Source organism: Quercus lobata, chromosome 3, assembly GCF_001633185.2.
Source record: "Quercus lobata isolate SW786 chromosome 3, ValleyOak3.0 Primary Assembly, whole genome shotgun sequence".
Lineage (NCBI taxonomy): Eukaryota > Viridiplantae > Streptophyta > Magnoliopsida > Fagales > Fagaceae > Quercus > Quercus lobata.
In genome coordinates this window covers 41592094-41615438 of record NC_044906.1, presented here as the reverse complement: position 1 = coordinate 41615438, position 23345 = coordinate 41592094, and the positions used below count along the sequence as shown (strand labels likewise).

General features: G+C 36.6%; 1 protein-coding gene across 1 annotated transcript in view; it reads right to left on the bottom strand.

Annotated features, from left to right (window-relative positions):
• Positions 1-4520, bottom strand: part of LOC115980902 — a 93242-nt gene extending 88722 nt beyond the window's left edge. The window contains exons 1-8 of the mRNA XM_031103101.1: positions 4361-4520; positions 4045-4241; positions 3575-3902; positions 2619-2880; positions 2309-2525; positions 1829-2196; positions 1183-1686; positions 88-896 (exon numbers count right to left, since the gene is read on the bottom strand). Coding sequence (XP_030958961.1) covers positions 88-896; positions 1183-1686; positions 1829-2196; positions 2309-2525; positions 2619-2880; positions 3575-3902; positions 4045-4206 — 2650 coding nt within the window. The 5' untranslated portion in view covers positions 4207-4241; positions 4361-4520. The remainder of the gene's footprint in view (positions 1-87; positions 897-1182; positions 1687-1828; positions 2197-2308; positions 2526-2618; positions 2881-3574; positions 3903-4044; positions 4242-4360) is intronic.
• Positions 4521-23345: the final 18825 nt, after the last annotated feature.

Sequence of the window (23345 nt, the reverse complement as noted above, 5' to 3'; positions counted from 1 at the left end):
TTGAATTGATTAAGTTGTTATTTGGGGGTCTAAACGTTCAAAGGTGTTTTTACACGTTTTTGAACTTTCATCTTCCATCTTGTCCACTGCTTTTTGATTCCAACACAAACTTATTGTAGAACAGAGATCTTATATCTTGGAATCTAAAGTCAATTCCCTTCACAATCGTCTGAGCAGTATCACCAGAGAAAACAAAACCCTCTTCAACATTTTTACAAATATATTTAAATAAAGCAATTTGGCTTAATGTAAGATCCTGCACCTCATCCACATATATAAAATGCATTTCATCGCCACTGTATCTTTCAACTCTTAATCGACGATGAAGATCAATTACAAGATCAGAAAAATCAAACTCACCATTTTGTTTCTTCATTTTTTCATAATTTTCAAAGATCTCATATATTATCTTTCTCTCCCGTCTACATAGACAAGAAACCCGGCCCTCTGATAGTAGAACATAGTCCTCATGACTGAGTTTACCATCACCTGCCTCTGCAGCTTGCGGGCTACCTTTTATATGGGAAATAATCTCTGTGAAAACTCTAGAAGAGCCGAGCTTCTTAGTTAGCTGGGTATTGAAACGGGGCCAGTATGCTGTACTAAACCTTTCATAATTAACTTCTTTCATCCTTATAAAGCTCTGTAAGGAAACTGAACTACCACTTATTGGACCATTAGAATGTTTCCTTGCTTCATGGAATCTTTCAAAGTATGAATTACCCACAGTTCCATCAAGCATTATCAGAAATTTGTGAAATGTTATGACAAGAGGATATGACAGGGGAGGAACATCAACAAAAGAATCTGGGATATCCTTGAATTGAGAGGCGTTGTCAAAATCATCCATATCAATTAAACTACTTCCTTTTGAAGAATTACCACCACAGGAAAAGCTGCATGTGAAAAAAAAAAATTGTTACAATAGGCTTTTCATTTTATATTAACCAACATTATTGCCTAGAAAGAAAAGTGCATATCACATTTATGAAATGAAACAACCAATCCACGTCAAGGACAAAAAGAAATATCAAACATATGTCATGTTTCCAATTTCTCAAAAACCTGAAGAAATTAAAGTATATACTGAGTTCAATTGTTTCTAGTCAGAAATCAAGCAAACTAATTCATAAAGAAGCAAAGTAAATTCACGAAAACCATTTTATTAGATAATCTACGCACCTTTTCAAACGAGAAACTTCTTGTTTTACAGCATAACACAGTTTAGGACTCACTGTCACAAAAAGTTGGTGCAATACATTTTCCTTCATCCCAGTAGTGGTCTCCTCAACCTCCTTTTCCTCATACAATAACTCCCTTGCCATATGGTGCAGTTTTTCTTTCTGAAATAACTTTACAGTCAAAACAGTAGTTTTCCCAGTACCTGACCGCCCTAGTACAAATGTACTTCTAGGAAAAAGGATTATCTCTAGCTCTTGGTCAGATACTTCAAACGGTAGATCCAATTCACCACCATCATGGTTAGAAAGCAAGTGGGGCACTACGCTTGATGATAAGGAGTAGAATTTCATCAGCATAAGACTCTCACTCACTCTAGCATTCTCAACATAACTTCTACCATCAGTAGCACAACCACTTAGATCAATCCCATTTTCATGGTTATCAAGTTTCTTAATCCGGACAATATCAAAAGAGATTGACCAACTCTTTGGAATTTCCAAACCCCTAGACACAAAGCAAGGGGAAAAAGTTCAAAAATATAAAAAAGAAATCCTAGTAAATTTAAAATATCAATATAATGCATCATCCAAATTTCAAAATTGGAAACATTATTATGGATCTACAAGAATGCAAAAAATACTCATACCCCTCAAGACATTTCTCTTGGCAGCAATTAATAAAGTCATCTGTATATTTTCCGAACATACTATCAAGACGTTTCACTAATTTTGGAATATCCTCTATAGGTACTATATCCCAGATCTTCAAAGCTTGATAGTACCTCAATTCCTTTTCAATGTCACTCCATTCCTTTACTATGTCATTTGCACAAACAATATAAAGACCATCAACCTTAAATTGCTTTAAGATCTGTGAAGAACTTTCACAAACTACGCTCAACTTTTTGGGTCTCCAGCCACTGGAAATTTTAAGTAAAAGGGTTATAACTGACTTCTTTCTCCGGACAGACTTCAGTTTTTGAAATGATTTCAAAAAGTTATCACTAAAAAGAACCTGTGGAGATTGCAAAAAGGAAATAAAGGAAACTATAATAAGTACATAAGCATATTAAGAAAGAGTATTAAGAATATATAATGAAAAGTATAGATATGAGGGTGCCAAATACCTTCCACATAGCATTTCTAAAAAGTATGCTATTAGGATTAAGCAAATCATCAAACTGTTCAAATTCTTTCTTCACGTCTAAAATTGTTTTAGCTAAATCCTTGTCCTGATCAGCGTAAAAGAAACATTGACGATTCTTAGCATCAAGGACCAAGGTTTTCCAAACAGATCCACTATTCACTAGTGTTCTGTCATTTCCCAATATCCATAGACAGTGCCTGAAAGGCATTACAAGGCCAATTGTTATTTACAATACTTGTTAAAATGGAAGCAAAGACAAACTTCTTGAAAGAACTTACATAAAATATTACCTAGCCCTTGTAAGAGCAACATTAGTTCTCTTTAGATTCGATGTGAACCCAATCGATGCATGAGTATTAGACCTTACAGTCGATATTATAATTAGGTCCTCTTCCCCACCCTGGAACCCATCTACTGACTTGACCTTTACTGTAAATCCATCACGAGCATTAAACTTCCATCCAAGTCTTTCTTGAATTGCTACTACTTGAGCAGCATACGGAGATATTATACCAATGTGGTAATTCTGTTTGGAGCCAGTGCCAACCCATGCTGAATTAAAAGCAAAAGCCAAAAGAGGGAAAGCATAAATCAATATAAAAATAAATAAAACAAAGTTTAAGAACTTGTTTCTCTAACAGAGGTGATTCCATCATGACAGATTGATGTAAAGACATACAAGTAACGGATAAAGACATATGACTATTCTAAATGAAAAAAATGTGTACTTTACAGTATTTTAAAAGATTTAATATGCTGACTTTCAAATTCCTTGAGACTCCATTATGTTCTAGCCCTAACATATGCTGAATTAACTTACTCTCGGGTTAAAATGTACATGATCTACAAGGATCAAAACGTATCTTGCTTGACAAGCAAAAAGACACATATATTATAAGTCTCAATAGAGTTTCCTACCTTTGCAATTGTATCATTTTTTACAGAAGAACAAAGTCCATTTGAAAAAACTCATCAACTTCCTCCTGTTTGTATTTTCTAGGGAATTAGAGATCAATCAAATCAGTTTATACTGGCATCAAACGAATGGCTTAAATGTGGCAAAAAGTCAAGAATAAGATCATAGAGTAGAAAGAATGAAGTGCAATTGAACAAATAGCCCATCAGCAAAGATAACGGCGATTGTGAAAATAAGCCCATTAGCAACATAAAGCCTGATTGAACTTATTCTTCAAATTAAAGACAATCTCGAGGTTGGCATAGAATATGAGACTTCAAGAGGAGTTACCTTTGTGTAAATTCTTCAGTATTTTCATCACAATAGAAACCTCAACCATGTTTCTCCAACTACGCTCAGAATCATCCTTCTCTTCCCTACCATCCATTACACTAATGAAAGAATAGGGACCAAACATCGGCCCTGGAAGATACTGTTTTTCATAGCTTTTTACTCTAACATTTGGAGCATCTAAAATCTGGTTGTCATAAAAATTTGCATTTGGGAAAAAACTAATAGATGGATGCATTCGGTACTGTATACTGAGAAGATGCTTTGTGCAACCCAATGAGCTCAACCTCTCAAATAAACTTCTCCCAAAACCAACTTCCTCAGAAATCTACCAAAGAAAATTAAAAGATTCTGAAAGAAAATTATAAAATAAAAAATAAATAAAAAATAAAAAAATAAAAAATAAAAAACCAATTCACATGTAAACAAAGGTATGAATGTGTCAAAAAAACCAAATAGCATTTACATACATTGCTTGTAATCATTGCTGGTAATTGGCGCTCATCACCAACAAGAATAGCATGCCTTAATCCCGGAAGTTGCAGGGGAATGGTCGACTCACACTCCTTTAATTGTGCAGCTTCATCAATAATCAGAATGTTCAGTGGGTCCATTTTCACCGAGCGCAGCATATAAGAACTTGAAGCAGTGCAAAAAATTAAGGAAGCTGTTTTGAAACAAAAATCCATTATTGACCATTTGTTCATAGAGCTCGGAAGATCAAGTTCATTAAATGAACCCTGAAGTTCTTTTAAAAGAGAAAGGCATTCTTTTCTCCTTACATACAGTGGGAATGGTATATCTTGACCTACTTCTGAATGTGAAAAAAGCTCCTCCAGTGCTTCAGATTCCACATCATCTTTAAACAACAAGGTTTCAAAAGACTTAAGTAGGTCAATAAGAGAAAAAATGTTTTGGAAATTGTGCTCGGGAATGTATTTCTTGGGTAAATGTGTACAAAAGTCTAGAAGACAATTTTTAAGTGGTGATGAAGTATCAACAAATCTTGTTCTCAGAAAATCAAGAAATGAGTTGCACTTCCCCTCGCCACCATCAGTTTCATACTTACTTTCTATCTCTTTAATTTCTTCTTCACTGTTTTGTTCTCTCTCTTTGGTCGGTTCATTGTGAAATTGAGAAACACAATCTTCAAGAAGATCAATCATTGAAGTAAAACAATGACTCCAACCCTTCAGAGGCCCCAAGCACTGTCTAAGCTTTTTGACCCGATAATCCAAATGTATAATTTTCATGTCCGAACCAACCTTGAGACGCTTCTTATTCCCAAATAAGAGAATATCTCCAAGTGAGCAAAACAAAGCATCCATTCCAATGTTGGTTTTGACGGATTCTACCAGCTTTAGGACATGAGAGGCCACTTCTTTAATTGCAACATTTGTTGGGGCACAAGTAAGAGTCCTATATCCCATTCTTAGAAGGGTGAAAAGCAGGGTGCCAATGGTTTTTGTTTTGCCAGTACCAGGCGGACCCCATATAAGTTCCACAGACAACTTGTGGTTGCAATGCATCTTACGTAGACAAGCAAGAATAGCGTTGTTTTGGGATTCATTCAGTTTTGAAGTAATGCTCATTGCCAATTTCTCATCCCAGCTGGCATCACTCTGTGCAGAACAGAGCTCACAGTCTTCCTCATTCTGTTGTTCAACATGAGAAAATGAAAATAATTAAAGAAAATCTTAGCAACAAATGATGGTAAAACAAGTATAAATTTAGAAAAACCAAAACAAGTTTCCCTTATTGCAATTGACTTACAGATAAGTTAACGAAATGCATGTGCATGAAATTTCATTAGCAAAATTTGGAGCGGGAGGGACAGAGAGGGCTAATAAACTCAAACCATATTATCATAATCACAACAGTTTAAAGGCACAACTGTTGTAAATGGGGGAGGAATACTAATACCAGCTTCTAAAAGAGAAAAGTAGGAACTTCCATTGGTATGATAAGTAAATAAGCACTGTTGCTTAAGGATCAACTAAGAAAACACCTTTAGAGTACTGCACAAAAAAATTATCTTCCTCTTAATTCTTCTCAAGTAAAATGTTTTGTCAAATAATAATTAAAACAATATCAGTATACTATAATCCATGCTAAGTATTCTGTTGTTTCTGCATGAATCGAATGTCAATCCAAATGGTACAATTCCATTTTGCAACTGAATCTAATGCTCAGTAGTATTAAATCTTCAACTTTCATACCCAAATTGCTTACCAAAGAACTAGTGCACAAGACTTTTCTAATGATATTCAGATTTTCATGCATGTGCAGTGCATTCCACATTCTCTTGTTAGGGGTTGTATTTGTCAAGAAAACCACAAAAAATGATTTCTTCCCAACATCAACATCAATATCTTTCAATGCCTTGACTTTAAAGCTAGTAGATGCATCATTATCCTCTCGAATATCATCATTATCATCAATATCATTCTCTGGGATTTTAGTGACCATTACAAAAGCCCAAGACCTTCCTATTCCTTGTAAATCAGAAATATGCTCGGGTTTAGCATCTGCTAAAATTATAATATCTCCAGGCAACGTTTTGTAAGGCTCCTTGCTACGATCACTGCATCGGTTACTCCAGTAATCAACCTGAACTTCATACAAATTTTCTCCTAATGGCTCAGATTCATAAAATGCAGTTACTTGAGCAAATGGTGCTGTTGATATAATCTCCATACTTGAATAGACTTGTGCATGAGTTTCTTCCAATAAAGGGTAAACATATGAACCAAAATACTGGCGAACTGATTCAAAGGACTGCGGAATGTTTTTTACCTATAAAGAATGAAACGAGGTGTTAATTCAAAATAGAGTATCAAAGAAATTCAATGGAGGTTTATACGCTTAAATATATAAGCTGCTAAGCTCACTTGTATTCTCAATAAGATATCTAATGAGAATGCTAGATTCAATTTATAATAAGCATTCAAAATAAAGGACAGTTTACTATTAATAACAATTTTACAAGATACTTTCTTGTAGTACATTCAATACTTCTTCCCCCAGGAAAATGATAAGAACAAGTATATAGTTTTGTCTTCCTAATCTATAATTTCTTTTAATTTAAAAAACATCGTCTGCTAGAAGAATCAAGTAACAGCTTAGGCTTTTACTCTACCAGCAGAGTGTGCAACAAATAGGCATGTAAAATTCTACACTTTTTTAGGTTAAAAGAGACCACCAAGTTTGGAGGAGAGAATCTCTTAGAGGAAACTTACTATTAGATTCTCAATTGAATATACACTTGACTATAGTTTGGGAAAAAAAATAAAAGGAAAAGTGAAACATCCCTTTTTGTTTTTTAAAACAAAGCCATGGGTCCTAAGGGAGATTCGATGAAAATTCCGATCCCCACTCTCACAGAGAAATACAAAGCCTATAAATTGGTTATAATGACATTACCTGATAATGTCCTAAATTATATGTTCTTCAATGATAACTTACAAATTTATTTTAAAATAACATAACTATGCTATTCATTTGGAATATAGTAAAAGAAATAATATAATATAAAGCCATCAATTATTCATTCAAATCTATAATATACTTGTATGTAATTCAATTTAACCTTTTTTTTCCTTTTAAATTTTTATGCTAAACTTTTAAAACATTAACACAAATGAGACACTTAAATATTCCATGTTATATACATTATATATCATATAGTATATTTTGTCCCATTATATACAAACTATGACTCCATATGTTTTGTTGAAAAACCTTATGTTGTAGACACCCCATTTTGCACTCATAATTCAATCTTGGAAAGGGCAAGATGGTCATTTTACATATCCAAGGTACAAAGGTAATTTAACCACTAATTAATCAATCACACTTCATGGGGATGATCTTTAGGTTTCAACGATCACAACCACACATCCAATGCCTCAATCGAATAATTGGATTGGAAGATATCACAAGATCAAGTTTTAACAATCAATATATTTTGCATGAGGCTAATTATATAGGATTAATGATCAATAATTTTGATTGGATACTAAAAATGACTAATTAAAATTAATTAGATGGAAATTTGTGATTAGTTGAGTTCATATTATAATATGTGGCTTAGTGCAATGAATAAAATTTATATGCTAATAAAAACAAACCACTATCAAATAATGTGATTTTTGAGTAATTATCCCAATGAAAATCGTTTTAAAAATCATAATTGTCATTTTGAAAGATTCGTGTCATGAAATATCTCAAAAATTCGTCCAAATGCATTTTTCAACTCCAAAAAACACTAGAAAACATGCAAAGCAAGCGAAACGATTAAACTAGGAAACTATCATTTATGTGCCAAGTGGCACTTTAGAAGTGCTGATTTTCTTTTGATTCTTATAAAAAAAAGAAAAAAGAAAATGTGCTGATTGGCACTTCAGCAAATTTCCCCAGATTACGTGTGTTTAGGAACAACTTATTGAGTTTTTTGCTAAAAGTGTGTTAAAATATAATTGTACTTTGAAAAAGTGAGAAAAATGAAACTTTAAAAAAGCTAGCTTATAAGTTGTATCCAAACACAAACTACGTTTTTGGCTCCATATCTTTAACCAAATCCCGTTATTTTCGAGATAAGTCTCTCACCCACTTCGTGGGTGCTGACTTTCTAAGCACTCAGCTTAAAAATTATGCTACTCACTCCTCTATAAATAGAGAGGAGCTCGTTGTAGGGGCCTTTTTTGTGTATTGTGTGTTGGGTTAGGCTGCCTCTTGCGGTAATAGGCTCGAATGTTTCTGAGTAAGGGAATTGGGGCCGGTCCAATTGTAACTCAACTTGGGCCGGTTTGTGCACAAACTTATACCTTGTCTGCCAGGAGCAGGCTTACGGCAAGCAGAACTGTTTCAAACGAGTTACGACAGGCAGATATAATAACAATAATCAAAACAGAGTATTCTGACTATTTAAATAAATGACTATGTAATCCCTACTTATAAAGCATGATTACAGTTGTGACAATGTCATTCACAGAGAAAGTAAAAGAGAAAGAAAATAATATGAACTAATCAAGAATAGGCATAAATCAAGTTTTAAATTTAGTCTGCTGAAGCAAAGCCAAAGAGGGGAGAACGCCTCTTCTTAATGCAAATAATCTCCCAGGAAAAGATCCTGCCGTGAGGATTAATGGCTTTGAGGGAGTCGGACCTGAATGGTTATTGCCCAAAAGGAGTCTTTATTACGTTTTGAAAGATAGCAGGATTTAAAAGGGGAGAGAGGGAAAATGACCTACTAGTGCATGCCCATTATATTATCTCTCATTTTTTCCTCAATTTTCTCTCTTTTCTTCTCCGTTTTCTTTCTTATCTCTTTTTCTTTTCTTTTTACTCCCAGAATGCTCTGTTTTTCGGTCGTTTTTTCAGGGAACGGCAAGGGCCCTTTTATAGTGCCTGCCGTGACCAATGTTTTACCAATTTGCCCCTTAACCGCCTTTGTCTGGTCTGGGCGTACTTGCCGACCACCAAGTCTGTGCAACATTTACTCTTGCCAGACAAAGGCAGGTTTGTTTCGTTCCTCAATCTACCGTAGCATTTCTTTCCTGCCACGGTATAAATGCTTTCTCTCTCTTTCCCTCAAGGCATGCACCCAACGGTTTCCCCTCAAACTTGCCTCTTTTGGGTGGTCTATTATCCCAGTAGGACGTACCTCCCAAAAGGGCTTGGGCAGGAGCCGCAAAATAGATCTTTTTCCCTTTCCCCACCACCAAATCATACCCCCTTTACCTCTTACCTCTGGCCCATGGCCCCACCACGTCCTATATTGGCTGGGTACAGGGTAGTGGTGTCTGGGCCATGCGCATGCTTCCCTTTCAGATATGTCCAAGAGTCTGTCTGCTGTTCATGCGTTTGCCGTGATCTGGAGACTCTTCGTCTATGTTTTCTGACCTTTCATGTGGGCTTTTTTTTGGTTTCCCGCTCCATTCAAGAGTTGGGCTTTGTTTGATGATGGGCCTTACATTTCTTTAGTCCACTCTTGATTTTCTTTAATTCCTGCAACGTTGAACTGTTATTCCTGCCGTAATAACTTAATCCTGCTGGACCTCTTTTGGACCAGCCGCTTATTCCTTTTCTCAGTGACTTGTCACGGGCACTATTTTACTTTTACTTATGAGCTCCTATGTCCCTTTGGGCTTTTCTTTGGGCATCCACGACCCGATTGCTTTCTTTGGGTTTCCTCGACCCGTTTCCTAATTCCACACTCCCATGGGCTTTTTACTAACTTCATTGGGGTTCCCCGGCCCAATAGCCTTATTCTTATCCTTGGGGTTCATGGGCCTGCCATAAACCCCTTACTCTCTTAGTTTGTATTGCCTTGGGTCTGCGGTGACCCTTTCTCGTTTTTCTACCTCATACACTGCCCATGGGATGCTATTTTTTTCTTTCCTGACTTCTTTGAGCCCGCTTGCCTCTTCAAGATCCATTTATTTATTTGTTGGGCCTATGATCCATTATTCCTGCCGCTTGGGCCTAATGGGTTTTTGCTATTTTGTCAATTCTTTATTGCCCTTATTATTGGGCTTTCTTTCTGTCTGCCTGGGCTTTCCACAAATGGCCCTCAACACTCATTCAGTCAGAGTATTCGCATCAACTCATGTAAAAATTCTGGTATATTTTAGTATAAGAACCTACTTTTTCTATTTTTCATACTCACTTTTCAAAATATTCCACATCAGATTATCTATTTTACACTACACTTTATTAAAATATCAATTTTTCTTGATTTTATTAATTGTTTCTCTTTCTTTATACACAACAACTACCATTCATTCTCTTCCTTTATTCTCTAGATACATAAAAAAAGAATAAACAACTAAAGCAAAATTAATAGTGTCAGTACAAATTTACATAGTTACTGTAGCAAACTTGTAAATTTACACAATGATATATAGACTGATGTGGGTCATTTTTGAGCAAAACTATGTAGATTCTACACATTTTTCTATTATACATAAACTGATATGAATGCTCTCAAAGCACCCCTTCTTGATGTAGAACAAACTACCATAGTCTTTCTAGACTCTTACGCGTGCCTAAAAAGGCAATAGTAGAAATCATGGGTCTCGGAATCAAAATCGCATGAAATTTGGCAGGTTGAAGTGAAACGGCTTTCTAATAAATAGCCGTCGCCTTGCCACGAGGTATCCTCTAAAAATGATGAATTCCTTCATTTAGGCCCCGAAAACTATGATTTTGCTATTTATAGTAATTTTTGTTTCCTTAATAACTTTTTGCTCAAAAGTCAGAATAAGGTCTTACTTGTTTTAAGACAACCCTTAAAGTTAGTAGTTTATAATTTTGCATTTAACTCAATTTTGGTATTTTGTCACCTAATCGTGTAATTAGTGTGAATTAGGGTTTCAGATGTTTTCCTCAGTATTTATATGTTTTGTAGTCGTCAGAGGCAAATTAGAATATTATCAATAAACACAGACTTTTGTCAAATTTTTTTCTATGATGGATTCCAGTTTATCTCCTTGTAGATTCAAGAAAACCCCTCATAAATTCGAGATTCACTCCTAAAAACTAATAATTTAGTTTTTGTTTTATCAAAGAGAGCATCATGTATGCTTTTTTCAGGCTTCCGCAACATCACTTCTCCTAGTTTTCTAGAAGATCTACAAAAATATTGATCTTCACTATTTCAGGTTTCTCTCTTAGGCATTCGTGAGATTACAATCTTTCATTAGTTTAGTGACTAATTTTATTTTCCAAACTTTCTTGCTTTTCTAAGAGAAACCCCCCCTTTGCGTCTTAATTTTAGGGTAAATTGCAAATTATATCCCTAAAGTTTGGGGATGTTCGGATTTTATATCCTGAAATTTTAGAATCTGAATTTTACCCCCTGAAATTCGGGGTGTTTGAATTTTACATTCTAAATTTTAAGGATATTTTACTCCCTAAAGTTTGGAGATGTTAGAATTTTACCCCCTAAAATTTTAGAATTTAGGGGTGTAAAAACCAAACACCTCCAAACTTTTAGGGATAAAATCCAAAATTTAAAATTTCAAGGTGTAAAATCTAAACACTCTGAACGTCGGGGGTAAATTTCAAATTCTAAAATTTCAAGGTGTAAAATTTAAAACAACCCCAAACTTTAGGGATGTAATTTGCAATTCATCCTTAATTTTATGCAAGCATATTTTCTTTCTTGTTCATAACCCATTCTGTTTATATTGTCTATATGTTTAGATCTAAAATAGCTCAATGTAATTTCTAGATCTAGGATTATCTTTTTGCTAAATTGATTCATAGATCTACTATTTTACATCATAAAAATTGTTACTTTGCAATAAAATTTTAGATCTGACTTTCCCTACATTCAAATATGTTTTTCAATCATTAAATTCCAGATTTGATTTTCGCTACATTCAAATATGTTTTCCTTTGCATAAATTTCAGATCTGATTTTCCCTACATTCAGATATAATTTTCTTTGCATTAAATTCCAGACCCAATGTTTTACATCACAAAACATGTTTTCTTTACGTTTAAATTTCAGATCTGATTTTTTCTATATTAAAATTTTATTTTCAATTATTAAATTCCAGATCTAATTTTTCTACAATTCTAATAAGTTTTCGACATTAAAATACAGATATGATTTTTCTTCATTTAAATAGATTTTCTTTCAATAAAAATTCCAGATTTGATTTTCTATAATTCAGATCCATTTTCTTCAATTAATTTTCAGCATGTTTTCAAATCTCAAAATCCTTTTTGTAAATTAAGCTATTTTCAAAATAGATCTATGGAATACTTTTCAGTTAAAAGATTAATCTTAGATCTAAAAAGCCTATCAAATGAATTTCATGAATTTTAAATGCATGCAATATTTAAATTCAAAGTCAACATGACCGTGTGTTTTTTACAATTTATGCCTTACAGATATGTGATTGGTCATCTTTAGTCTAGAAGTTCGGTTTTTCCTAAACAAGGTAGGTTTTTAATACCTTACCACTTTGTAACTTAATCCTCTAGCCTAGATTTTGGGTTCTAAATCAGTATTTTGTCCAATATAATTTTTCATTTTGGTAAATTGTAACTAGGAAACAAAGCAATATATTTTTTCTTTAGATTGTAACTAGGATCAAAGCTTTGTAACATTTTTATCAAAATGTAATTTTACTCTCAATGCAAATCTAAATGTTCAATTCATTTATGTTTTTCTTATTTTTTGTTTTAATAAAATAAGTGATGACTCCATTTTCCACCCTCCATCTAGGGGTAAAAGCATTTCTCAAATGTTAGATAATTTTTTGTGTTTTCCTATGGTTGGTAGCATTGGGAAAAATTAGTTAGAGAATAACTATCTCTAGTCAATGGACAACCCTATTAAAAATATGACTTATTTTTAAAAGATAGTTTTTCCAAAATTTTTCAAAATACATCCCTATTTCACCACAAATCATTTTCACCAAAAACACTAAAAAAATAAGATAATTTTCCAAAAAATTTCCATCTCATTTTGGAAAATGAACTTTTTTTTTTCCTTCATTTTTAATAACTAAAAAAAGGTGGGGAAAATTTAATGTGGGGCAACAAATGAAAACTTTAACCATTGAGAAACAAAAATATCACTACTAACACATGGAGAAGTTTACCCAAGAGTCAAATGCACTCCTCTAGTCCTCTATGAAAGAGAATCTGGTTCAAATCACTCATTTTTCCTTGTTGTAATTATTGAACTAGTTAAAAAAGAAAGAGGTTCACAAAGACAGACTACATTAGTAAAGAATGTAGCATTTTTTTCCGTTCAAATCATGGTTTCGGGTTCTTCAGAATGTAGTATTTTTTTCCGTTCAAATCATGGTTTCGGGTTCTTTTTTTTTTTCACTTTCTCTGCGCCTCTTTCTCTGTCCACAACCTTCGCCAATCCGATTCTGATTCGATTCAAATTGTCTCCGGCGGCGGGGTCATCGAGGATCTGAAGCTCAGCTCGCCGATCTTTGCTCGCCTAGTGGCAGTTGTGATCTTTGCTCGTCGTCCTCCACAGCTCTTGCCGCCGATGGTTGGTTGAGGTTGGTCATTGATTGATCTGCTGGGTTGGGGTTTTGTTAAAGATTTTGAGTTTTTTTTTTTAATTTTTAATTTTATTTTATTTTGGTGAGGTTTTTGGATTTGGAATTTGTTGGAGGGATCGTGATTGTAGTTTGTGGCGGTGGTTGTTGGTTCTTGGGTGGTGGCAACTGTCACCGGGCTGTGCATTTCTATATTGGCTGGATATTGAGTAAATATATTATTTAATTTGTTGTATATATATATATATATATATATATATATTTTTTTTTTTTTTTGGTTAAAGGGAAAACAATAAAAGAAACTAAGGAGCTAAACAAGGAACAGGACAACGCCTGGCCACACCAACCCCAGCAAGGTCAGTTTCAACAAAAGCGATAATTTCCTCCGGAGGATTTTCCCAAACGATGAAACTCTGGTCTTGATCCGTTCCCTTCTTTGCCAGGTAGTCCGCACATCCGTTGGCTTCTCGATAACAATGTTTAATCCTGAATTGAGGGATCATGGATATCAAATGTCTGCAGTCCTCAATGATCGATGAGTGCGAAATACTAGTGTACTGAGAGTTCCGTAGCATGTCCACAATAGACTTCACATCCAATTCAACTTCCACCATAACCAAATTTCGATCAACACAGAGCATCAAACCATCCCTTATCGCCCATAACTCTGCCATCAAGCTCGTTGCTATGCCAATCTTCCTGGAAAACCCCACAATCCATCTGCCAGTCCAGTCCCGGATAACACCACCGCCACCCGCTAGACCCGAACTTCCCAAGGATGAACCATCGGTATTCAACTTCATCCACCCTTGATCAGGCTTATTCCAATAGACTTGCTTTATCACCGTGTGGAGCTTTCCTTTCTGCAGATAGGCGCAAAAGAAGTATTCTACCGATTTGCTCATGATATCTTTTGCCATATGAGGAAACTGGGACTGGTTATTGAAGACAAATTGGTTCCTATTTTTCCAAATAGTCCACACAGCAAAGGAGAAGATTAAATTCCAAGGAGGAGGATTTTCGTTCAACAGTTTATCATGCTTACCATTAGTAGCCATCCAAGTATCCAGACCTGAAACGAAAAAATCCCTATCAAAGTCCCTCGCCCCCAATTCTTCCCACACAGGTTTAACCAAATCGCAATTTCGGAGAGCATGAATAATAGTCTCTGTTTCTTTCAAGCAACGAGGACAACGAGAATCCACTTCCATACCCCTGGCAGCTAAACACCCATTTACTCCAATACTATTATGGGCACACTTCCAAAGAAAAAATTGGATTTTTGGGAGGGTTTGAAGCTTCCAAATCCATTTTCCACCAAAATCTAAGCTTTGACCCAAACCATTAGCCAACCTGTATGCACTACTTAGACTAAACTCCCCGCGAGGTGAGTCTACCCACTTTAATTTATCTCTACTGGTAGAAGCTAAAGCATAAGGAATAGCTTGAATTTCCAGCTTAATGGAAGCAGGAAGCTCAAAAGGAATAAGGTCCCACCTCCATCCCCCAGGGGTTACTATATCCTTCACCTTCCACTCCGATACCCCCAAAGGCAAGGGGCCATAAAGTTGTTGCCTTAGAGAGCCCTTCTTAGACCAAGCATCATACCAAAAGCTAAGATTGCTATCTTTCCCAATCACCCATCTAACTCCCTGTTGAAACTGATCCGCCCCCTTATTCATCCCTCTCCAGACTTGAGACCTTGGCAGGATGTTAGAGTTCCTAGAATTAATTCTTCGATTTGAACAATACTTAGCTTTAAGAACTCGCACCCATAGACTCTCCTCTTCCGTATGGAACCTCCAATTTAATTTTGTTAGAAGCGCTGTGTTCCTTCCCTTAGCACTTTGCAGACCAAGTCCACCTTCACTTTTTGGTTGGGTCACTTTCCCCCAACCAACCCAGTGAACTTTCCTCACTGATTCTGTCGAACCCCACAAAAAATTGCTGTTCACCCGATCAATCCCCTCTAGAATCCGGTTCGGTAAAAGACTACACTGCATCACGTAAGCAGGGATAGTAGAAGAAGAAGCCTGGATGAGGACAGCCCGGCCTGCTGGAGAAAGGAGGTTAGCCTAAATTGACAGAGTGTTTAGGATCTAGGAATAAAAAGATGTGAGAAATGGTAAATTGTAAAATGACATGTTAAAATAATAAAGTAAATTTTTAACGTATTAAAATAACATTTTTTATAAGACAGCAAATGGGTAATGCATGCCAATTTTTTCATTTAATGCATCAAGGAGGTTTAAAAAAAAAAGAAAAGCAATACATTATTTAAAAAGCTGCTATAAAAATAAAACAAACAGAGAAGAGACTGATATATTGTATTGTAATAAAGAAGTAAACCAAGAGAACAAGGCAAACCTGGTCCTTGAAAAGGTCTTTATTTTCAATTTGTTCAAGGGACCAAGAGAGCACAATTTCAGTGAAGCCATGATCATTACGAACTGCTCTCATCTTCTTTGAACTCTCTCCCGTCTCCTTCATCATCATTTCTTCTTATATCATCTCTGCGTGCATTAATATATTATGTCATCAAAAACCCATTTGGCCATTTTCTCTGTGACTCTTTTATAGACAGAGAGTAAAGGAAGGAGCTTTCTTATCTAGGAAGGAAACAAGTAAGAGAAAAAGGTTCCTGGGAATCTTTAGTACGGACATTACCTTCTTTTCTTTTTGATAAAACAGTACGAGCATTACTTTTTTTTTTTTATTATTAACAAAGTGCGGGCATTACTGGTTATCAAAAGAAAGGCATATTATATTTATATACATTTAGCATCGACGTCTTTGGCTTTGTTTTTCAACTTTAAAAAAGAGAATGGATTAAAGCATTGAACGAGTACCAGGATTCAGATACCTTAAAAGCATAAGCATCCAGAGATATATAAATAAATAAATAAATCTATTTTGCATTTTCAAATACAACTTTATCTATTTTACAAATTTATTTTACAATTTATTCTACGTTTTAATTTTTATTTTTACATACAACCCAGTAAAATAATATAAACTAACTAATAAAATGATAAAAAGTATTATTCTCTCTTTTTTTCCCCATTCACTTTTTCTCTTCATACACAACTATATATTAAAATAATATATTTTTTTTACAATTTGGATGAAGTGAGTTTTGAGTGGCTTAGATTGTAACGAGAGAGATTCTCTATGTGGAAAAGGAAAAGTAAAGAGAGAGGTTACAAAATTATTTTAAGGCTATTTGGGCACAAAAGCAATGTATCGTATTGGCGTTTAGAAAACGCCACCGTACTATAAGCTATAAGCTTTAGAAAAGTGAGAGATTTGGGATATGTCCTTCGTTTTCTTTTGTATTGCATTAGCGTTTAGAAAATGCCACATTATTATAAGCTATAAGCTTTAGAAAAATGTGAGATTTGGGGTATAATTTTTGCTCACACCAAAAAATTAATTAGTATCTTGTTTTGATAATAAATAGTACAATCATAAAAAAATGTGAGAAGAGTGGGGAAGAAGAAAAAGAAATAGGAAAAGAATTGGCTTGACTAATGTATTAGGTACGGTGTGCACAAAAAAGATAAAAACAAAATTATATTAATTGATCCATTATTATTAACAGGGAAGACTTTTAGGCTTGTAAAAGTTTTTAAAAAATTATAATATATATTATTAAAATTATTAGTTTAATATGGCAAAAAAATAAAAAAAAAATAATTATTGTTAATTTAATTTCATATATATATATATATATACACATATACATATCTTAAAACGGTGTACAGGTATTGAGCTGTACTAAAATATATCATTCTCCTAACAAAACCGAAACATCTTTAGATATGAAAATTTGTTTTTTCTCCAAAAAAAAAAAAAAAAAAATCATACTAAAAATGTTTTGATTCTTCCGGAATGATATTGATTCAATTAGTTGATAAAAATTACTATTATACTTTTTCATTATAAAAATAATGCATTTAATACATAGTACATACTAGAATAGAATGCTTTCCATTTTAAATGCAGAAAATCCTTTTCCTTAGTTACTAATTATTATAAATGTTATGACTAGCTAGTGTCTTGAAGTAGAATATAGATGGAAATCATATAAAATAGTTGTGTCAATGGTGTGTGAGGTTCTATTAAAAAAAAAAAAAAACTGTGTGAGTTTTGTGATTGCATCATGATATTATCATCCAATGACGTAATATAGAAATATTTATCTATAACACTATGGTGAGACTATGGTAGTCATGTGATGAATTGGTAATCATCTTTAATCATTACATTACATACATTTTTTAAACCAGTATTAAGGTTTCTTTTTTTTTTTTTTTTCCTGGGATACAATTTTTGAAACCATATGTTTATGTTTTTTTTTTAAAAAAAAAATTTTAAAGGTTTAAAACTAAATCAAATCCATCTTTTTCATGTTACCTCATTAACCATACTAGACCTAATTTAATTCATGTTTAAGGTTTAATTATAGTGTTGTTGGGATTTCGGATAAGTTTAAAATCCATTTATGGGCAATTAAAAGAAAGAATATATGGCCAATAGCCTTTTAGCTCAATTGGTTGATAACTTTGATATCTTTAACAGATATATTCAAGATTCAAATCTCCTTTCTTGCAACTATTGAATTATTAAAAATAATAATAATAAAAATAAAAAACCAAGAAGGTTTTGTACATCTATATATCATATTTTAAAGGGGGGGGGGGTGGTAAAATATCAAGTCTTATAAATATTAATCAGTTGAGTTATCTTGGTATTATTTTTAGCGGAGATGTTTAAGTTTAAATCTCCTATCTACCTTGTTGTAACTTAAATAAAATTTTTTTCTTAAAAGAAAAAGGTAACATTATATTGTCATGACAATATAATGTTACCTTTGAAGATCTCAAAAGACACACTTATTGTATTAGACTCTAAAGATAGGATAAAGCCAAATTGATCTATTCTTAAATAGAAGCACTTCATCTATGTATTGCTTATAGGTTCTTTTGGAAGATTCATTTATATACCAATGGTTTATTAATAAACAGGATCTTATATGTGATAGGTGATTTCCCTCTATAGCAAATAATTCTTTGGGTAAATTACAACTTACCTATTTGTGGTTAAACTGAAATTTAAGTTGCCTACTTATAGTTTAATATTTGACATTTTACCTACCTGAGGTTTGACCGAAATTTAAGTTGCTTACCTGTAATTTGAAATACCATGATGCAACTGTTCCGCTGAAATCTTTTTAATCTTGTATTTTTATGTTTTTCTGTGTTTTTGGAGGGGAGAGACATCAAAGTGGAGCAAAATTATATATTTAACCATGTTTTTAACAGAAGTGGGTTATAGAACTCTAACTGAGCTAATTTCAAGTAATAAAATGTCAAATTTCAAACTACAAATAGGCAACTTAAATTTCGGCCAAACCACATGTAAGTAAGTTGTAATTTGCCCTAATACTTTTTGCACTCAGCCAAAAAACAATTATTTCACAACTTAATCCAAACAAACAAAAAGCTCTACTATATATGTTTGGGTATAGAAATTCTAAGTTTACGCCTAAGTTTACGTCCAAGTAAGTCAACATTCCAAGTTCTAGATTATGTAGTATATCATTTTGAAAGTAAACAAAAAAGAATATATATTGTGGGGCCAGAGAACTTGGCGACCTCGGCCCACTTTGTGCTAAGCCAAGGCCAGCACCGAGGAGAGAAATGTCCGATGACATACGATGAAAATCCAAATGGCCTGGAAATGTTGCCGAGGACGATTCTGTCCTCGGCATTCTAGACTCCAGTAGGAGAGAATGGCACGCCATCAAAGACAGCCTCCCAGAGCATTCCCCGAAGAAAGGACGAGTACAGTAGGACGCACACGGGGGTATGGTGTAGGAGCAGTTCAAGGAAAAGCTGTCACCTCTGCATTTAATGCACCCAACTAATGTCCTAGCCGCATTAATGATGAAGGGACCCCTGAACAGTATGGCCTTGGTTGCCGCAACTCACAGAGGGTGTGGGAGGTGGTTAATGGGACGAGCACTCGAGTAATAGCCTGCACAATCAACAAATTGAGGGTCAAGATCGACCGGAAAGAAATATATAATGGGAGAGACCCCCCAAGAATAGGGGATCGCGAAAAAGGGACAGGAAGAGAGAAAAAGGAGAAAAAAGCATCAGTCTGCATGGTCTTGAAGAACTACGGGAACCTAGTACTGAAAGCAGAAGAAGAAGAATATCAAGCTCCTCGGACAAAACACCCGGGGATAACATTTCAAGCTCAAATCCATTTTCTCATTGGTCTGCCCACACCCAACTGTGTATAATGATTTTGGTTTAGACTAACACCTAGTTCTTAGGCCCACTCTCTAAAAATTCATTGTATTGGGCCAGTTGGGCTTAAGACCTTTCGTCCAATAGGAAGAGCGCTCAAAACCAACACCCTACAATTGGCACCGTCTATGGGAAGAACTTGTGTGTTAGTAAAGACAACAATCCAGCATGGTAGGGTCAGGCCCTCATCAGGCAGGCTCCCATCAGCTCGAACCAGCCATATCCCAACAGCAGGGTAACTTCCCCAACCCTGAGCGCAACCGAAACGAAGAGAACAGAAGGTTTCGAGAGGGAAGCGTAAACACCACCCAAACCAGCAGGAGCCACTCTCGCGCAGGTAGCCACGTGTTTCAGAGACGAAATAATAGTCGGGCCCTGCAACAGAAGGAAGTTAGGAGTCATATGTCCCAGCAACAGAACGATAGGCAATCCATGCACCGAGAGATAGACGATTTGAAAAGAAAGCTGTACCATGCACAGCAAAAGCAATCTCGTTCTAGACTTGACGCGCCCTTCGATGATGAAAATGATGATGACTACAGGCGAAGATTGAGGACTCCCCCAAGCGAGACCTTCTCCCATGAAGAAGAACATTACTGGAGGCGTAGGCACAGAAGCCTATCTCCTAAGGGTTTAGGAAACGACGCCATGAGCAAGGCACTGGATCAACTCTCCAAGTCACCTTTCACGCACCACATAGAAGGGGCCATACTTCCTCAATGGTTCCAGCAGCCAACCTTCGCCATTTACAACAGTAGAACAGACCCGATGGAGCATGTGAGCCAGTTCAACCAAATGATGACTGTCCATTCTAGGAACGAGGCACTGATGTGCAAGGTCTTCCCGTCCAGCTTGGGACCAACAGCGATGAGGTGGTTTAATGGTCTGAAGACGAACTCCATCGACTCGTACAGGCAGCTAACCAAAGCATTTGGCTCCCTCTTCGTTACAACCGCAGAGCCCTTCGACCTTTGAGCGCTTTGTTGTCGTTATCCATGCATGATGGAGAAACCTTAAAGGCCTACCCGGACAGATATTGGGAGACGTACAATGAAATGGAAGGCAACTTTGACGATGTCACCGTTATCACTTTCAAAAACAGTCTCCCAACTGATCACGGCCTATGGAAGTCTCTGACTGGCAAGCCCGCTACCAGTATGCGTCAACTGATGGATCGGATCGACAAGTACAAGAGGAAAAGAGAAGGTTATCCCTCACGAGAGGAGGGATTTAAGGTCGGATCGGTATGACAACAACTGCCCGAAGAGGGACTTTGTAGGGCAACCCAGAACAACCAATGCACAAACTGTCAACACCATATTCCGAGAACCAGTGCATCGAGTTTTGGAGAAAATCAAGAACGAGCCATACTTTAGGTGGCTGAATAAGATGGCAGGAGAACCCTTGAAGCGTGATCAGAACCTTTATTGCCAATACCACCAAGACCATGGCCACACTACGGAGAACTGTAAGAACCTTTGAAACCACTTAGACCAGCTAGTCCGGGAAGGGAGACTGAAGCACCTTCTGCATCATTCCAGTGGTCATCAAGGCCATCAAAAGGCCAAGAGGGATGCTGCCCTAAGGCCACCCACAAGAACGATCAGCGAAATCGTGGCTGCGCCGGGGAGAACAGGCACGCACCCTGCACGAGTGTTATCGGTGGCTCAACTGCCTGCCGAGGAGTCCTAACCAGGGCCAAAGAGGGCAAGGATGAGCTTTCGTCCGGTTTTGAGCTTTTCAGAGGAAGATAAGATCAGGACTATCCAACCCCACGATGATGCACTGTTAGTCACCCTTCGAATCGGGGATTACGATGTGAAAAGGGTAATGGTGGATGGCGGTAGTGCGGCTGAGGTTATGTATCCCGACCTATACAAGGGGCTGGGGTTAAAGCCGGAGGACTTGATGCCTTACAACTCCCCTCTGATGAGCTTCGACGAGAAGCTTGTCATTCCAATGGGTATGATTAGGTTGCCCATCCAGACCGACCCGAAAATAATGGAGGTGAACTTCGTCGTGGTGGACACCTACTCTCCTTATACAGCCATTGTCGGTAGGCCCTGGCTTCATACCCTAGGGGCTGTTGCTTCCTCGTTGCACTAGAAGGTGAAATTCCCGTTAGGAGACCAAGTCCTGGAAATCCATGGTTGCGAACCCACAGCGAGGCAATGCATGGTAGCAGCCGTCTCGCATCGGCTTAACGTGGAGTCCTCGGCCTTCGTTGAAGATAATTTATAGCAACTAAAGACCTCAATTTTGCCCCCTAAAACAACTGCCGGGGAGGTGAAATGAGAAGACCTGGAAGAGGTGGTTATTGGTGACGACTCGGAGAAGTTCTTCCGAGTAGGGGCTCGGCTGCCTCTTCGAGAGAAAGAGAAGCTGATTGAGTTCCTTAAAAGGAATATTGACGTATTTGCATGGGATGCCTGCGATGATCCCGGGATCAACCCAGCCTTCATCTGCCATCACCTCAATGTCAACCCGGCAATCATTCCCAAGAAACAACCACCCCGTCGCCCGTCAAAAGAGTATGCTGACGTGATTAGAGATGAAGTGGCGAAGCTCAAACGTGCTGGGGTTATCAAAGAAGTCTTTTACCCCGAATGGCTGGCCAACACGGTGGTGGTCAAGAAGAAAAGTGGGAAATGGTGGGTGTGTGTGGACTTCATAGACCTAAATAAGGCGTGCCCTAAGGACCCATTCCTAATGCCTTGGATAGACTAGCTAGTGGACGCAACAGCAGGCCATCCTCGGATGAGCTTCTTAGACGCCTTTCAAGGCTACCACCAACTACCACTGGCGCAGGGGGATCAGGAGAAAACGGCCTTTGTAACTCCAATCGGAAATTACCACTACAAGGTAATGCCATTTGGCCTGAAGAATGCGGGATCAACTTATCAAGGATGATGACAAGAATGTTCGAACCGCAGCTAGGCAAGAACATCGAAATCTACGTCGACGACATGGTGGTGAAGAGTAAAGTGGTGGCCAAGCATTTAAGGGACCTCGGCAGCACCTTTGGCGTCTTAAGGAAACATAAGTTGCGCCTGAATGCTTCCAAGTGCTCATTTGGCATGGGGTCAGGCAAGTTTTTGGGCTACATGGTTACCCACAGGGGAATCGAGGTAAACCTTGACCAGATCAAGGCCATAAACGGCCTGAAACTGCCACAAAACACAAAGGAGATACAAAAGCTTACTGGGATGATCGCTGCCCTCAATCGATTCATTCCAGATCGGTGAATAGATGTAGGCCATTCTATCTCTTGATCAACAAGTGGAAGGGTTTAAGTGGTCCGAGGACTGTGTGGTGGCTTTCCAGTAACTCAAAGATTACTTATCTCGGTCACCTATCATGTCCAGTCCCGAGGCCGATGAAGTTTTGTACGCATAGCTTGGTGCTAATACGGGACGA